At 36.7% G+C, this 19,452-nt stretch overlaps 1 protein-coding gene across 5 annotated transcripts in view; it reads left to right on the top strand.

The window, feature by feature from the left end:
* SCAPER (S-phase cyclin A associated protein in the ER) overlaps window positions 1-19,452 on the top strand; it is a 429,066-nt gene that overhangs the window by 186,655 nt on the left and 222,959 nt on the right. For all 5 annotated transcript variants that reach the window (XM_021099014.1, XM_021099012.1, XM_021099013.1 and 2 more), the window contains 2 exons: window positions 852-917; window positions 17,947-18,073. In XM_021099014.1, the coding sequence (XP_020954673.1) occupies window positions 852-917; window positions 17,947-18,073 (193 nt within the window). The remainder of the gene's footprint in view (window positions 1-851; window positions 918-17,946; window positions 18,074-19,452) is intronic.

The following is a 19,452-nucleotide window of genomic DNA, read 5'->3' as shown; positions in this document are numbered from 1 at the left end:
ACATCTGCTTAGATTGGTGACCTGTTGATGGCTGTTACTTACTGGTAAAGGCAAACTGGAGCATACTTGGACAATAACAGAGAAGTGTTATCTCAGATTTTTGCGTACTTTTGGTATTTAGTCAGTATAAATAACAAGAGCAAAAGAAAACAAGTATTTTGAGTGTGTGATCAGATCATTTCTGCTGACTTAAAATTATTTTTTGGTGTTCCCATTGTGGCTCAGCAGGTTAAGAGTCAAGTAGTATCCATGAGGATGCAGGTTCCATCCCTGGCTTCACTCAGTGGGTTAAGGATCTGGCATTATCATGACCTGTGGTATAGGTCATAGACATGGCTTGGAGTCAGCATTGTTGTGGCTGTGGTGCAGGCTGGCAGCTGCAGCTCCGATTTGACCCATAGCCTGAGAACTTCCATATGCTGCAGGTGCAGCCCCAAACAAAATTATTTCTGGAGTTAAATGACTCTTTTTACCTTTATTTAATTTTGTATATTATATCTCTTGAGGTACATAGATAATCAGCCACCTCATCCAACTTGTAGAAACTTAATATGCTTTCAGTTTTAATTACCCAGCTTTTAATCATTCTGAAAAATAAGCACTGTTCTGTACCATGTCTGTAAATTCAGACATGTTTTTATGACTCTCTTTTCTATTCTGTGAGGAAATAGGTATTTTTCAGTCTTTTTTGGTAGCATTTATAGCATTTTAAAGAAACAGTCTAGCAATCGAAGTGTTAAAATTAGTGTGGTAATGTTCCTAATACTGGGAGAGGAAAAACACAAAGTTTTAGTTTGTTATAAAAATTAGATGCGAAGTAACTAACAGTGGTAAAACTCTTTTCTTTCCAGGGCCAAGGAATATGAAAGTTTAATGGAAACAAAAAATTCTGGCTCGGATTCACCCTATAAAGCAAAGTGAGTATTTAATCCTACATTTTAGTTCTTTGTCTCTTCAGACTCTGCCTATAGCAAAAATTTATCTAAACCATCATTGTATGCCTGTGGTCATGGACTCGTATATGATGCTTAGAATTTTATTCTCCTAACACAGTCATATCCACCTTGGGTTGATTTTGTCAGAGGACATTTGTTCGTGTCTGGGGATATATGATATTTTGGTTATCAAAACTTGGGGAAGTGGTGCTGCTGCCACCAAGTGTGTAGAGGCCAGGGATACTGTTAACATTCTTCAGTTTAAAAGACAGCCCTCCACAGCAAAATATTATCTCATCCAAAACAATAATAGTGCTGAGGTAGAGGAACCCTGTTCTAACAGAACAGTTCCTGGCAAGGTTATGCTGGTTCTTTCTCTGAGGAGATGGTATTCAAGACCGGCACAACCTTGTTGTGAGGGCACTTGGCAGATGAGGATTTTGATTCCACCACTGAGTATAAGTGTAACTACTAAGTGTAATATGTAAGTAAAGAAATACATCATCATTTTGCTTCTCTCAAGTAGACCCCATAAGAGCCAGTGAGAAAAGTGCCTACAGAGCACTGCTGATAGGAGTGCATACTGGTATAGTCTTAGTGAAAGGCAGTATAAATCTGGAGCTTAGAACCTTTTTAAAAACTGTTTAAATGTTTTTTATTTATTGTATATATGATTACATTTTAGCACTTGAAGTTGTATTTTATTTATTTTTTAACCTTTTTTTATTGACGTACAGTTAACTGAAAATGTGTTAGATTCAGGTGTACAACAGTGATTCAGTTTTATATAGATACACATATGCGTGTGTGTTTATGTATATATGTCTATATATTTATTCTTTTTTAGATTTGGTTCCCTTGTAGGTCATTGGAAAATACTGAATATAGTTCCCTGTGCCATACAGTAGGCTCTTACTATTTTATATGTGGTCCGTATCTGTTAATGTCAAGTTCCAAATTTATCCCTCTTCCCTTTCCCCTTTGGTAACTTTAAGTTTGTTTTCTATATCTGTGAATCTGTTTCTGTTTTGTTAATAAGTTCATTTATATCAATTTTTTAGATGCCATATATAAGTGATACATTTGTCTTCCTTTGTCTGACTTCAGTTAGTATAATAATCTCTAGGTATATCCATATTGCTGCAAATTTCATTATTTCATTCTTTTTTGTTGCTGAGTAATATTCTGTCATTACCACATCTTTATCCATTCATCTGTTGATGTGCATTTAAATTGCTTCCATACAAAAAACTGGAAAGCAATATAAGAGACCTATGGGATAATATAAAGCGGGCCAATCTACGCATAATAGGAATTCCAGAAGGAGTAGAAAAAGATAAGGGGATGGAAAATATATTTGAAGAAATTATCGATGGAAACTTCCCAAATCTAAAGGATACTGGGTTCAAGATACAAGAAGCACAGAGGGCCCCAAACAAACTGAACCCAAACAGACCCACACCAAGACACATCATAATAAAAATGGCAAAAGTTAGTGATAAAGAGAGGATCCTAAAGGCAGCAAGAAAAAAACAGAATGTTACCTACAAGGGAACCCCCATAAGAATATCAGCTGATTTCTCTACAGAAACACTACAGGCCAGGAGGGAATGGCAAGAGATATTTAAAGTGCTCAAAGGAAAAAATATGCAACCCAGAATACTCTATCCAGCAAGAATATCATTTAAAATAGAAGGGGAAATAAAAATTTTTCCCAACAAACAAAAACTTAAAGAATACAGCAACACAAAACCCAGGTTAAAGGAAATATTGAAAGGGCTTCTCTAAACTAAAAAGAAAGGAAGGAAAGGGAAGAAAAAAGAAAAGAAAAAAAAAAGAAGAAGAAGAGGAAGAACTAGGACTGAGGAAACTGCAATCAGAGAGCAGTCACTCAAATAAGCCAGCATACAGATTTAATCATGAACATGCTTCAAACAAAATAAAATTAAAAAGAAAAAAATAAAAAAGAGTCATCAAAACCATAAAATGTGGGCAAGGGATGTTAGGAAGTAAATAACCCTTTTTGTTTGTTTGTTTGTATGTTTCTCTTCTTAATTTTAATATAGTAATGAAGTGTTTGAACTTACAGGACCATCAGGCTAAAACACACAATTATGGGAAGGGTTAGCATACTTAGAAAACAGGGCAACCAAAGCCAAAACCAAATATTGCATTTGCAAAAAATGAAAAAAAAATACACTCAAGCAGATAATAACAGGAGACCATCCAACCAAAAAAAAAAAAAAAAAAAAAAGAAAGGAAGAATGGAGAACCACAGAATCAACTGGAACACCAGCTTCAAAATGGCAATAAATAATCATCTATCAATTATCACCTTAAATGTCAATGGGCTGAATGCCCCAATCAAAAGACACAGAGTGGCTGAGTGGATAAAAAGGCAAAAACTTTCAATATGCTGTCTACAAGAAACTCACCTTAGGACAAAAGATACATATAGATTGAAAGTGAAAGGGGGGGGGGGAATATTTCACGCCAACAGACATGACAGAAAAGCAGGAGTCGCAACGCTCATATCAGACAAAATAGACTTTAAAACAAAAGACATAAAGAAAGACAAAGAAGGACACTACTTAATGATTAAGGGATCCATCCAAGGAGAGGATGTTACTATCGTCAACATATATGCCCGAAATACAGGAGCACCCAGACACATACAACAAATATTAACAGACATAAAGGGAGATATTGATGAGAATACAATCATAGTAGGAGACTTTAATACCCCCCTCACATCAATGGACAGATCCTCTAGACAGAAAACCAATAAAGCAACAGAGATCCTAAAGGAAACAATAGAAAAGTTAGACTTCATTGATATCTTCAGGACACTACATCCAAAAAAAGCAGAATACACATTCTTCTCAAATGCTCATGGAACATTCTCAAGAATCGACCACATATTGGGACACAAAGTGAATCTCAATAAATTTAGGAGCATAGAAATTATCTCAAGTATCTTCTCTGACCACAATGCCATGAAATTAGAAATCAACCATGGGAAAAGGAAAGAGAAAAAAACCTACTACATGGAGACTAAACAACACGCTACTAAAAATCCAATGGGTCAATGAGGAAATCAAGAAGGAAATTAAAAACTACCTTGAAACAAATGATAATGAAGACACAACCTCTCAAAACCTATGGGATGCTGCGAAAGCAGTGCTCAGAGGGAAATTTATAGCAATACAGGCCTTTCTCAAAAAAGAAGAAAGATCCCAAATTGACAACTTAACCCTCCACCTAAATGAATTAGAAAAAGAAGAACAAAAAAGTCCTAAAGTCAGCAGAAGGAAGGAAATTATAAAGATCAAAGAAGAAATCAATAAAATAGAGACTCAAAAAACAATAGAGAAAATTAATAAAACCAAGAGCTGGTTCTTTGAAAAGGTGAACAAAATTGACAAACCCCTGGCCAGACTCACTAAAAAGAGGAGAGAAAGAACCCAAATAACCAAAATTATAAATGAAAAAGGAGAAATCACAACGGATACAGCAGAAATACAAAAAACCATAAGAGAATACTATGAACAACTATACGGCAACAAGTTTGACAATCTGGAAGAAATGGACACTTTTCTAGAATCTTACAGCCTGCCAAAACTGAATCAAGCAGAAACAGACCAACTGAATAGACCGATCACTAGAAATGAAATTGAAGAGGTCATAAAATCACTCCCTACAAATAAAACTCCAGGACCAGATGGCTTCACAGGTGAATTTTATCAAACATGTAAAGAGGAATTGGTGCCCATCCTCCTTAAACTCTTTCAAAAGGTTGAAGAAGAAGGAATACTCCCAAAGACATTCTATGATGCCACCATCACCCTCATTCCAAAACCAGACAGAGAGACCACCAAAAAAGGAAACTATTGCCCAATATCATTGATGAATATAGATGCAAAAATTCTCAACAAAATCTTAGCCAACCGAATCCAACAACATACCAAAAAAATTATACACCATGACCAGGTTGGGTTCATCCCAGGTTCACAAGGATGGTTCAACATACGCAAATCAATCACCATCATACACATTGACAAAAGAAAAGTAAAAAATCATATGATCATCTCAATAGACGCAGAAAAAGCATTTGACAAAGTTCAACATCCATTCATGATCAAGACCCTCGCCAAAGTGGGTATAGAGGGAACATTCCTGAATATCATCAAAGCCATTTATGAGAAACCCACAGCAAATATAATCCTCAATGGGGAAAAACTGAAAGCCTTCTCACTCAAATCTGGAACAAGACAGGGATGCCCACTCTCACCACTGCTCTTCAACATCGTTTTGGAAGTCCTAGCCACAGCGATTAGACAGACAAAAGAAATAAAAGGCATCCGTATAGGAAGAGAAGAGATCAAACTGTCACTGTATGCAGATGACATGATACTCTCCATAGAAAACCCTAAGGACTCAACCCCAAAACTACTTGAACTGACTAATAAATTCAGCAAAGTAGCAGGATATAAGATTAACATTCAGAAGTCAGTTGCATTTCTGTACACCAGCAATGAAACATTAGAAAAGGAATACAAAAATACGATACCTTTTAAAATTGCACCTCACAAAATCAAATACCTCGGAATACACCTGACCAAAGAGGTAAAGGACCTATATGCCGAGAACTATAAAACTTTAATCAAAGAAATCAAAGAAGATGTAAAGAAATGAAAAGATATTCCATGTTCCTGGATTGGGAAAATCAATATTGTAAAAATGGCCATACTACCCAAAGCAATCTACAGATTCAATGCAATCCCAATCAAATTACCCATGACATTTTTCACAGAAGTAGAACAATCAATCCAAACATTTATATGGAACCACAAAAGACCCAGAATCGCCAAAGCAATCCTGAGAAACAAAAACCAAGCAGGAGGCATAACTCTCCCAGACTTCAAGAAATACTACAAAGCCACAGTCATCAAAACAGTGTGGTACTGGTGTCAAAACAGACAGACAGACCAATGGAACAGAATAGAGAACCCGGAAATAAACCCTGACACCTATGGTCAATTCATCTTTGACAAGGGAGGCAAGAACATAAAATGGGAAAAGGAAAGTCTATTCAGCAAGCATTGCTGGGAAACCTGGACAGCTGCATGCAAAGCAATGAAACTGGAACACACCCTCACACCATGCACCAAAATAAACTCCAAATGGCTGAAAGACTTAAATATACGACAGGACACCATCAAACTCCCAGAAGAAAACATAGGCAAAACACTCTCTGACATCAACATCATGAATATTTTCTCAGGTCAGTCTCCCAAAGCAATAGAAATTAGAGCAAAAATAAACCCACGGGACCTCATCAAACTGAAAAGCTTTTGCACAGCAAAGGAAACCCAAAAGAAAACAAAAAGACAACTTACAGAATGGGAGAAAACAGTTTCAAATGATGCAACTGACAAGGGCTTAATCTCTAGAATATATAAACAACTTATACAACCCAACAGCAAAAAAGCCAATCAATCAATGGAAAAATGGGCAAAAGACCTGAATAGACATTTCTCCAAGGAAGATATACAGATGGCCAGCAAACACATGAAAAAATGCTCAACATCGCTGATTATAAGAGAAAGGCAAATCAAAACTACCATGAGATATCACCTCACACCAGTCAGAATGGCCATCATTAATAAATCCACAAATAACAAGTGCTGGAGGGGCTGTGGAGCAAAGGGAACCCTCCTGCCACTGTTGGTGGGAATGTAAACTGGTACAGCCACTATGGAGAACAGTTTGGAGATACCTTAGAAATCTATACATAGAACTTCCATATGATCCCGCAATCCCACTCTTGGGCATCTATCCGGACAAACTCTACTTAAAAGAGACACATGCACCCTCATGTTCATTGCCGCACTATTCACAATAGCCAGGACATGGAAACAACCCAAATGTCCATCGACAGATGATTGGATTCAGAAGAAGTGGTATATATACACAATGGAATACTACTCAGCCATAAAAAAGAATGACATCATGCCATTTGCAGCAACATGGATGGAACTAGAGAATCTCATCCTGAGTGAAATGAGCCAGAAAGACAAAGACAAATACCATATGATATCACTTATAACTGGAATCTAATATCCAGCACAAATGAACCTTTCCTCAGAAAAGAAAATCATGGACTTGGAGAAGAGACTTGTGGCTGCCCGATGGGAGGGGGAGGGAGTGGGAGGGATTGGGAGCTTGGGCTTATCAGACACAACTTAGAATAGATTTACAAGGAGATCCTGCTGAATAGCATTGAGAACTTTGTCTAGATACTCATGTTGCAAGAGCAGAAAGGGTGGGGGAAAAGTGTAAATGTAATGTATACATGTAAGGATAACCTGACCCCCTTGCTGTACAGTGGGAAAATAAAAAAAATTATTAAAAATAATTAAATAAATATATAAATAAATTGCTTCCTTGTCTTGGCTATTGTAAATAAGGCTGTAGTGAACATTGGGGTGCGTGTATCTTTTTGAATTAGTTTTCTCCAGATACATGCTCAGGAGTAGGAATTCAGGATCACATGGTAGCTCTATTTGCAGTCTTTAAGGAACCTCTATACAGTCCTCCATAGTGGCTGTACCAATTTATATTCCCCTCAACAGTGTAGGCAGATTCCTTTTTCTCCACACCCTCTCTAGCATTTATTATTGGTAGACTTTTTATTAATTAATTAATTTATTTAGTCAGTCTTTTTGCCTTTTCCAGGGCTGCGCCCGCAGCATATGCAAGTTCCCAGGCTAGGGGGTCTAATCGGAGCTGTAGCCGCCATCCTATGCCACAGCCACAGCAACACGGGATCCGAGCTGCATCTGCAACCTACACCACAGCTCACAGCAACGCCGGATCCTTAACCCACTGAGTGAGGCCAGGGATCGAATCTGCAACCTCATGGTTCCTAGTTGGATTCATTAACCACTGAGCCATGACGGAACTCCCTTGGTAGACTTTTTAATAATGGCCATTCTTACTGGTATGATGTCGTTATAGTTTTGAATTGCCTTGCTCTAATAATTAGTGATACTGAGCATTTTTTCATGTGCCTGTTTGCCATCTGTCTTCTTTGGATAAATGTCTATTTAGATCTTCTGCTCAGTTTTTGATCGAGTCATTTGTAAGGGAACATGCCTCACCATAATAAAGGTCATATATGACAAACCCACAGCCAATATTATACTCAGTAGTGAAAAGAAGAAATATTCTTGCCTGTCAGATATAAGACCATCAGATTATTACTTTTATTTATCATTATTCTGGATCTATTAGCCATTGCCATTTTAAAAGAAAAAATAGCAAAGAAGTTAATAAAATTAAGATTATGTCAAGATTATTATGATACTGTGTATATGGACAACCCAAAGAATCAATAGAAAAACTAGGAAAAACAAGAATCAATTCAATAAGATGGCTGGTTAGCAAATTAGTGTGACAATATTAATAGGTAATGTTTATTGAGTCTTTATGCCAGGCTCTTTACATGTGTTGACTCATTTATTACTCACATCAACGCAATCAATTTCATTAGGAAACTATGCCCTAAAGAGGGTAAGTAACTTACCTGGGATTATGCAACAACATATCCAGGATGCAAAAATTGATAGCTTTTCTTTCTGATTATCAGAAAATATAAATATCATTTACAATAGCAAAAAAAGTAACCTTTTAAGAATAAACTCAACAATAATTATGAAGACTATAAAAATACACCTTTAAATGCTAACAAGAGAGATATAAAGATGACTTGTGTAAATGGAAAGTCAAATTATACCTTTGGATTGAAGATACCGTATAGTAAATTCTCCTACAAGTACAATGCAATTCCAGTCAAATAACAATCTTCTTAAAAAATAAAGGTAGAGTCATTTTAAAGAACATGGAAAAATAAATGAACCTTTCTAGGAAAAAGTTTTTAAAGGAGAATGAGGTAGGATTCAGCTAATAGGTATATAGTTAAAATAGTTTTATATTAGCATGTAAATAGTAATACAAATTAATGGAAGAGATTTTTTTATAAAACAATCTAGAAGTATACCCAACATTTTAGGCAGTTTAATGTAGGTATTGGTATAGTGTTTGCAGAGATGGCCAGAATTTGTTGAGCCATTCCTTGAGGCATGCCCCTTTGCAATGTAATTGTACCACTTCTCCGCCCAGGGATGGACTCTATTTCCCTTACTCTTGAACTACTTGTTCCGGGCGTTTGACTTGTTCTGACCCACAGTCTACTGCAGAAGCAATATATGACTTCTGAGCCTTGGCCTTAGAAGTCTTGAGGCTTCTCACAAGCTTGCTTTCTTGCTCTCCTCTGACTGCTGTGTAAGGATGCCTGGGTCAGCCTCAAGAAAGACAATCATTTGGGCATGGTGTATAATTTTTTTAATATACTGTTGAATTAGTTTTGATTGCTTTATTGGGTTTTGCATCTATGTTTATAGAGGATATCAAGCCTTATCAAGCCTCTGCTTGTGTCATATTTTCTTATGCCCATTGGCCAAAGCAAGACATTTTTCCAAGTCCATATTCACTGTATGGGAGAGTATGTGAGTCATGACTAACAAGATAGAATTCAAGGGAGCTTTTAATGTAACACACTACTACACAACTTTCTCTATATTCTCTTCGTGGATAGCTACTCTTTTTCAGTATCTTTTGTCTTGTCTCCTTCACTTCTAACATTAGCATGCCTTTGTCCTGAGAGTTCAAATAGAGAATTACTCCCATGGTAATCTCATTTAGTTTCTTGACTCTAAACAGCTAGTAACCAGATGAATTTTAAACTTTTATCTCCAATTCAGACCTGTCCCCAGAACTCCAGCTTCCTATTTAGCATTTTCACTTGGATGTCTCTCTGTTCACTTGGACTCCTTAAGTGAACATGTGCAAAATGTTCAAAACTCCTGAAATTTGCTCCTAAACCTTACCTCTTATGTTTTTGCTTATCTTATGAAATGGGAAGTCCATCCTTAAACTGAGTCATCTGAAATCTTTAGAGTCATCCTTTTTCTCACACTCCACATTCAGTCCATCAAAAAAAATTCTGTTGGCTCTGTCTTTAAAATGTATTCAGGGAGTTCCCATTGTGGTTCAGTGGAAATGAACCTGCCTAGTATCCATGAGGATGCAGGTTCGAAGCCTGGCCTCTCTCAGTGGGTTGGAGATCCGGTATTGCTGTGCGCTGTGGTGTAGGTCACAGATGCGGCTCAGATCTGGTGTGGGTGTGGCTGTGGCATTAGATTGATCCCTAGCCTGGGAATCTCCATATACTGTGGGTACAGCCCTAAAAAGACAAAAATAAATAAATAAACAAATAAAATAAGTATGTTCAGAATCTGACCACTCTTCCTTATCTTCATAGTAACTAGTCTAGTCTAACCTACCACTGTCTCTCATCTAGATTATTGTAGCAGCCTCCTAGTTACATCTACACTGCTTCTGTCCTTGCTTGCTACATTCTGTTGGCCACAGGGCAACCAGGATTTTTTTTTTTTTAATTGTAGGTTAGGAGAAAAAAAAAAAAAACGCAATAGCAGTAGAAGCATAATGTTTCAATATCTCCAAATTTTAACATTAAAAAACCAGATAACTGATAAAGTAAAAAACTCATGACAATATTTACAGTATAACCACATTGCCAGATATCTACATGCAATCTGAAATACAAGTGGATAGGAACAAACAACCACAAGACCTTCATGGTAATGATATCAGTGTGAAAGAAAGCAAAGAGCAGCACCTGGCATAACAGGTGTAAGGAAAGGATTAACCCCCAAATAACTAACAGGCTTTTACTGAAATGTTCATAGAACCAATTTGAGAAAAGCACCTAAACATCGTTCTTAAATAGGTTCCTTGGGAAGGGCTCATGTGAACAATTGCTGCCTTGTTCTCACTCTTCTTATCAATAATTTCATGCCCTCACAAATCAGTTTTACCAGTTACAAAGTACTTGAGCCACATTTTCCTTTCTTGAGGATCTTAAATACTAATGGAGAGTGAAATTTATTTTTTTAAAGGGAGACTACTGTATTTTATTCAAATAAGTAAGATATATTAACAGTGGCATACCAAGGGGTGTGGAGGGACAGTGAGAGTGGTCTACACCAGTTACAACCATTATCTGTAGAGAATTTCAAAATCTGAACACATTTCAGCTTACTTATTATCACCATGCAGTTCAGCTGGGGTTTAATAATGTCCCCCATCCCCCCAAAAAATTCATGTCCTTCTCAGAACCTCAGAATGTGACCTTGTTTGGAAATAGGGTTATGGCAGATGTAATTACTTTAAGATGAGGACATACTGGAGTAGGGTGGGCCCTTAATCCAAAGATGTAATTTAATTTAATTTTTATTAGAGTATAATTGGTTTACAGTGTTGTGTCAATTTCTAGTGTACAGCATAGTGGCACCCCCATATATATATGTATATATATATATACACACACATACATACATTCCTTTTCTTGTATTATCTTCCATCATGCTCTATCTCAAAAGATTGGATATAGTTCTCTGTGCTGTTACAGTAGTGCCTCTTTGCTTATCCATTCTGAATGTAATAGTTTACATCTACGAACCCCAAACTCCCAGCCCATTCCACTCCCTCCCCCTCCCCCATGGCAACCACAAATCTGCTCTTTATGTCTGTGAGTCTGTTTCTGCTTTGTAGACAGGTTTGTTTGTGCCATATTTTAGATGTCACCTATAAGTAATATCATATGGTGTTTGTCTTTCTCTCTCTTATTTGCTTCACTTAGTATGAGACTCTCTAGTTGAATCCATGCTGTTGCAAATGGCATTATTTTGTTTTTTTATGGCTGAGTAGTATTCCATTTTGTATATGTACTGCATCTTCTTAATCCATTCCTCTGTCAATTTACAGTTTTGTACAGATATATGCCCAAGAGTGGGATTGCTGGGTCATTTGGTAGTTCTATATTTAGTTTTCTGAGGAACCCCCATACTGTTTTCCATAGTGGTTGTACCATTTTGCATTCCCACTAACTATGAAGACGGGAACTCTTTTCTCTGTACCCTCTCCAGCATTTGTTCTTTGTAGACTTGTTAAGGATGGCCATTCTGACTGATGGAGAGTGAACTTTAAACAATCAAAATTATTAGACATCAACGTAAAGACTAGGGATAAATATTAAAGTCATGGTTTCTTATAGAACTAAGACAAACTGATGGCCAGAAGAGAAAGAATTCTATGTAATTGTATCTCAGGTGTTTTTATAGCTTAAGGAAAAGATTGGGGAGAATAGGGGAAACACATGGTAAAAAAATTAGCTATTCTCTAATTATGTTAGTGATATTATTAATAATGTTATTTTGAGTCTGTGTGCATATAATATGGGATGAAGTAAAGGAGATTATGAAGAATAGCATTCTTTCATCCCTTGTCTTCCTGATTACCAGAATTCTTGGTCTGGATGAAAGGAGATATAATAGGAAATACAGTAGAGATGAGATAAAACCCCTGCAGGACTGAATTTGAATTATAGGAATTTATGAGGTATTTTATCTATAAAAAACTGTTTTGAGTATTTGTGTGTATACATACATATACATACACACACACACACTTCTTTCCTAGCTCTGTGGATTGAAGAGGCCTAGAAACAATGACCAATGGTATAGCGGTGAGCATCCCATGTACTCACTAATCTGGGACTTGAAATATCATTTCACACTAAAAGCAAGAACTTCTTAGAAAAATGTCTAATTCTAGATCTGAATGGTCTGTCATATTATATGGCAAGGAAAGTCTCAAAGACTGCTAGCATTTTGTCAAAAGACTCAGGAGTTGACTTGAAGAGTTTACTATTAGAAAAAAATAGGACAGTTTGAGAATCAAAGAGGATAATTTTTGTAACTGATCAAAATTGTTAACCAAATAGATGAAAAGAATTGTCTTTTTATAAAGAAAATTATTCTAGCTAATAAATGAAAGTGGCTCTTCTTCCAGTTACCTCTCCCCTTTCCAGAAAAATTCGGTCCTAAAGCTCTTAGGTGAGAGAGCACCAAGCATCTGTCTGCATTGGCTGGGGGTATGCAGCAGTGGCACAGTGGTGGGTGTCAGAGCCTGAGTAGGCTGAGGAGGGGTGGCCAGGTATAGAGGTTCAGAGCCCAAGCAGAGGGCAAGGAGCTTCCATGTGAGTTTGGCACCATGGGGAATCAGAGCAGAGTGAAGAGAGCATATCCATTGAATATCATCCTGTCACAGTCTGTCAGGGTAGCCTTGCAAAGGGTGTGAAACCAAAGCAGGGTGAGAAGGGCAGAAGAATCCCAAATGGGGAGTCAGAGGCCAAGCAGGAAGATAGTAATATATGTAAACAAGGATGGGTGATATGTTACATGTAGGGAGATTGTTCACATTAAATACACTAAGGGTGAAGGAAGGTAGGTTGTTCACTGCTGGAGAAGAGAGCTAAAAATATACCCAGGGAAAAACCCTGTGGTGATGAATTGGAGTTGTAGGTATCAGTTTTAACTCATATTTTCCAATATATATAAATAGAAATAAATACCAAGTGTAAATGTTTAGGGATATATGCACACACACACACACACACACACACACACACACACACACACACGTGACCCTTGAATAATGGGGGTTGGGGGTTGGGGTGCTGATCCTCTGAGCAGTCAAAAATCTGCCTATAATTTTTACAGTCAGCCCTTCCCCTTTGAGGTTCCGTGTTCACAGATTCAACCATCCATGCATCCTGCGGTACATACACAGTGTGGAAAAAAAACTATGTATAAATGGACCTACACAGTTCAAACCCCTGTTGTTAAAAGGCCAACTGTGTGTGTATATAATTATATACATATATAATGTTGTATCATTTATATATTTTGCATTTATTTAAAAAAATAATATACACACATTTTCTAGATCTTTCCATGAAGAATGAGGACCTGGGAGCAGCAACACCCTGATAGCATTGAGCATATCTAGAATACCCATGTAAATATGAGGGCAAGTAATTCCCTAAAAGCTGAAGATGTGTTGTTTCCCCCCCACACACACCCCCCGCAAGAAAGGGTGCTGGCAGGCAATAGTAGAGGTGGTCCAATGTCAGAAGCAATATATATACACTGAATTTTTTCATCTTATATGAAGATTTCTTAAGCTCTTACATTTAGCTTAAGCTTAAACATATTATTTAAAAATACAGGGGGAACCAATAGCCCTAAATTTTGACTATGTACCTTTCAAATAGAGGAGGTAAAAGAAAAAAAGAAGTTAATATGTTTATGTCTTCCTGTCCATCATACTAAAGAACAATGTGGACCCCGTCTCCTTTCTTACACTTTTATAAATCTTTCCAATGATCCCAATAAACCTCCCAAAACTTTAATAAAAGGTAGGACTCCTTACAGAGGAGCCCTTACATTTCACATTTATCAGTGACAGGCTTGAACTTAGAGTTGTTAGAATTTGCTTGGATTTTGAGAAGAAAATACCTCACCTGACAACATTCTCCACAAAGCCATTTACCTGAGACATAATTCACATGTTCTAAGCTAGGGGTCATGAAACCGTCATGTTTTCTTTGCATGTTAGAAAAAATATCTGGAGTTCCCGTCGTGGCACAGTGGTTAACGAATCCGACTAGGAACCATGAGATTGCGGGTTCGGTCCCTGCCCTTGCTCAGTGGGTTAACGATCTGGCGTTGCCGTGAGCTGTGGTGTAGGTTGCAGACACGGCTCGGATCCCGCGTTGCTGTGGCTGTGGCGTAGGCCGGTGGCTACAGCTCCGATTCAACCCCTAGCCTGGGAACCTCCATATGCCACGGGAGCGGCCCAAGAAATAGGAACAACAACAAAAGACAAAAGACAAAAAAAAAAAAAAAAAAAAAAAAAAAAAAAAAAAATCTGTCAGAAGTAACTCCAATTATAATTTCTTTATTTAAAAGAGCTGCACCCTCTAAATAGCTCCTGTTCTTGCCCTGTAGGGAAAATATAGCTTACACGGCTTGAGTTCTGCTGTATTATTTGTGGTACTTCTGTGGAGGTAGGGAGTAAAACAGAGGTTTAGCTCAGGTTACCAAAGCATCCCCTTGATTTGGCATTCTTCTGTGAAGGGTAGGTTCATATGAATCCCAGATTTGATTTACCTCAGAGTGAAATACAAGCCTCTTGTATTCTGCGAATTAAAATGGTTCTTGTGCCTCCCTAAATACCCCTGGTTTACAGTGGAATGTGAGTATTCTTGCTAAGAATACTGCTAGATTCATATGCATCCGTTGCTATGGCTGGGTATTTAGTTACATGGTGTGCAGGCTTTATTCAGCCAAAAGCTGAAGTGGCTACTTATCTATCACACAATGAAGGTTGCTGCCAATATTCGTCCACATAATAAGGTCAGTAACTTTAATCGGATGGGACTCAAGCCCATATTGAATTAGAAGGAAAGGAAGTGTGTTGCTCTTACTCTATTTTTGTATTTTTATATTCCCTTTTTCCTTTTGTTAGATTGAGACTTTCTGTCAATAAATAGTAATCATTTATTGAACATCTGCTTTAGTAAATGGTTTTAGGTACATTGATTATCTCTAATCTTCAGAAGCTATGAAAGGAAATATATATGAAATCTCTACTTTTAAGCTGAAGAAATTGAGATGGAGAGTAGTTAAATAATCTCCCAAGAGTTTAGCTATGTGGTATTGTGCTGGAGCCAGAATTTAAGCATAGGTATTTCTGATTTTAGAATTTGTATTCATTCTTTGACTTTAATGAAAGTAAACTTTAAGTGGATAGCTTAGATTTAAGCTGGAGTTCACCAGTGCCTTTTTGAGCTGCATTTGTTCTTGTATTCTTCGAGAAGTTTAAATTTTTTACATAATACATTTTTAGATGTAATTATATTCTAGGGTATTCATTTGCAAATAAAATTTCCTCATTTGAATTGACTAATATGATATGGAGACAGAGCATGAAATTTGAAGATGAAAGGTAAAGGTTTCTAGTCCCAGTAAAACATTTACCACTTGTGAGACCTTGGGAAAGTCACCTAATTTACCTGAACCTTAGCGTCTTCATTTTTCAAACAGGAATGGACAGTGTTTTTCAGAGGACTAAGATAAGGTGCATGAAAGTATTTTGTAACATAGAAGTTATGGATATTATTAAGATTAATATAAAGAAGAAATTTCTTCTTAGTCCATTTATCATTAAATATCTATTGGGTCTACCTGTGTTGAGGTAGCATATTAGGCGCCATGGGTAAGATGGTAAACGAGTCAATAAGAACTCTCTCTCATGAAATAAGTACTGTGCCTCTGCACTGTCCAGTATAACTTCTTGCCACGTATGGCTGTTTAAATTTAAATTATTAGAATTAAATAAAACTTAAAGTTTAGTTCCTCAGTCAAACTAACTGTATTTCAAGTGCATGATAGCTACATTTGGCTCGCAGCCACCATGTTAGACAGTACAGATATGAAAGATTCCCATCAATAACAAAAGTTCTGCTGTAAATCTCTGCATAGGAGAGACTTGTGAAAAGTGATTTGAAGGAATAGTCAAAATAGAGAAAGCAATGTTCAAGCTAAGAACTAAGGGATTTTCTATATCATATGGAGATGGGGGAAGCATTTCAGAAGGAATGAATGAGAACATTTGGAAAGACACCGAAACAGGAAGAGAGGGATTTAGATCCAGAAAGACCTCTTGCATGCAGAGCCTGTGTGGCAACATTAGCCCCACCTGGGAGGAATCAGTCTTCCTTGATTGAAATAGGAGAAATAGGGTGAAGTAGATATGTTTATTAATTTGTGGCAGAAAGTGAGGATTTTCTTGTTCCAATAACTTACATTTTCTCTAAGACATGTAAGATCTTACTGTGTGAGCAAGTGGGAGAAAGGAAAGGGTGGAATCGTGAGGAGACCGGGCAATATTTGAAGCAAGTGTTTGCAGAAGATTGAGCAGACTAGACAAACTTACTGGTAAGATTCTGAATCTGTAGTTGTATCAGTCTTTTGCATGGTATGACTTTTTCTCAGGATAAGAAATGGAAAAGGCTGGCAGTTGTTCACTAATCCAGCTAAATAAATGAATGCATGCAAGTAGTAAATAAATTACCATTGCTGGGGTTTAGCTGTAGGAGTAAAGAACACAACAACACAGAGGAAATACAGCATGTGTTTACAAGAAATTAATTGTAATGATGGCTTATGGAATCTATCATGGATAAAAATGGAAGTAAGACCCCACAAAAATGATATATAGGGGGAAGGTGGAGTGGTCTGGGAGAATGTCTGGTGAGTGTCTCTTGGTGAGATGTCCAGGCAACTAAGTGGAAAGGAGAGACGAATTACTTGAAGAGTGAGGTGTATGAAACAGAAGAAGTAAAGGCTTCAAAGAAATAATGCATTCAGTCCCCTTACTAAAGAATTCTACAGCCTAGAAAATGTATGTTTTTCTTGGTGAAAAACAAATAATTGCTGTATTGTCTAAGTAAATGACAACAGCAGTGGCAGGCAATTCTGAAATTGCCTAAAAATTGGAACATGGGGAGTTTGACATTCTGTGATTTTACAGTGCTTCTAATATCTAAGGTTACCTTGAAGATCAAACTGTGAAAACCTGCCCAGGATATTATATTCTCTGCCATCATACTCTCACCTTTTCCCCAATTCCAGTTCTATTCTACTTTAAGGTTTATGCTGAAACCAATGGCAGCATTTGCTCCGCTTACCCTGTGCTAGAGATGGACATTCCTGTCCTGTAGTTCTCTTGTGTGTTATAAGGACTAAATTAGTATTTGTGAATATGAAGTAATACCAGCCTTAGGAGTGTTTTTTTTTGGATTTTTTAAATTCCCTTAGATTCTCTATGAAGGAAGCAGTTTCTAATACAATCATGAAAGTAACTTTTGTTTCAAAATATTTAGGAAAATGAAATATTTAGGAAATGAAACATAGTCTGATTGATTCATGTCATTCTCTTCTTTCATTTTGTATCGAAGGCTTCAACGATTAGCCAAAGATCTTCTAAAACAACTGCAAGTACAAGACAGTGTTTCATGGGCAAATAATAAAGTTTCTGCTTTAGATCGGACCCTTGGTGAGATCGCTAGAATATTGGAAAAAGAGGTATGTAACTAATCTCTGACCTCTGGCCTTAGTCTTTACGTTTCTTTCCTATTATGACAGGCCATCGGGCTAGAAGGCAGACTTTCAGTATATGTGTTTCTTCTGTGTTTTCAAAAGCTGGTCAAACATTGGTGGATATTTTTTCTTCTTGTTCCTAATGAAATCGAAATTGTTCTTAGTTTTAGTTGAAGTCCTCTATGGCAAAAATATATTCTTTAGGTCATGGTTTTCTCAGTCATATTTTCCCCATGCAAAGAACATGAAATTATTTTAATGGAATTAAAGTAATAAAGATAAGCAGTTTTATGGCAGAAAATATAAAACTTTGAATTATAAAGCTCATAAATCACAGATTTTTACAAAACACCAATTTCCTTCCTGTTTCCAATAGAATATTTGGCAGTTTTCTTTAATGACTTAGAGACATTAAATGTTTTAATGATAACTTCAAAAAATCCTTAATGATTTTAATAGTGTTTATTATTCACTGTGGAAAATTTTAAGTTACAAAGAGGAAATTAAACTCCTTGTAATACCCACTATAGACATTTTATTGTATTTTTTCCCTAATCCTTTTACTGTACATTTTTACACTATTTTATATGGCTGATTTTATCATAAATATTTTCTTATGTCTTTAAAAATTCTTTGTAACTGGATGAACCTATCAGAATTTACACAATTTATATCACTTAGGTGGTGTCTAATTTTTTTATTTACGGTAATGACCATCTGTGTTTATTAGCTGCAATTTTTTTGTTTTCTGGGCTTAAAATATATTGTGTGATATTTGATATATACAAAAGAATCCAGTGATAAAAATAACGTAAATACAGTGAACAGCTGTGACCACATGACCAACCTAAGAACTAAACTGTTCCCAGTACATTTATGGTTACCTCTGTGTTCCTTCTTCACCCTGTCCCCCTGCCTCTGCTCCTTCTGAGAGAAATACTGTACAGAATTAAAGGGGGTAGCCTTTCTTTGGTAAAAATAGTGTTATTGCTTTATCACATACTTATATATTTAAATGGCATATTACTTAGTTTTGCTTGTACTTGACCTTTATATAATATCCCATTCTAGATTTCAGTGATTTTTTTCAGACTTATAGTTCTAAGTTTTATTAAAGCTTATAAATGTAGCTATTTTTAGTTTCTCCGTTGTATAGTGAGTACTTCATTGTGTTAGTACTACAGTTTTTAAATTCATTCTCCTGACAGTGGATGTTTATTTTCAGGGAGAAAGAGAGAGAGAGGGGGAGAGAGAGGGGGAGAGAGAGAGAGAGAGAGAGAGAGAGAGAGAGAGAGAGTGTGTGTGTGTGTGTGTGTGTGTGTGCAGGGGAGAGTGGGAGAAAGATAAAAGGCAGTACGTCTCAA

This window comes from Sus scrofa, chromosome 7, assembly GCF_000003025.6.
Source record: "Sus scrofa isolate TJ Tabasco breed Duroc chromosome 7, Sscrofa11.1, whole genome shotgun sequence".
Taxonomy (NCBI): Eukaryota; Metazoa; Chordata; class Mammalia; order Artiodactyla; family Suidae; genus Sus; species Sus scrofa.
Note: the sequence above shows the minus strand (reverse complement) of the source record. Positions and strands in the feature narration are given on the sequence as shown.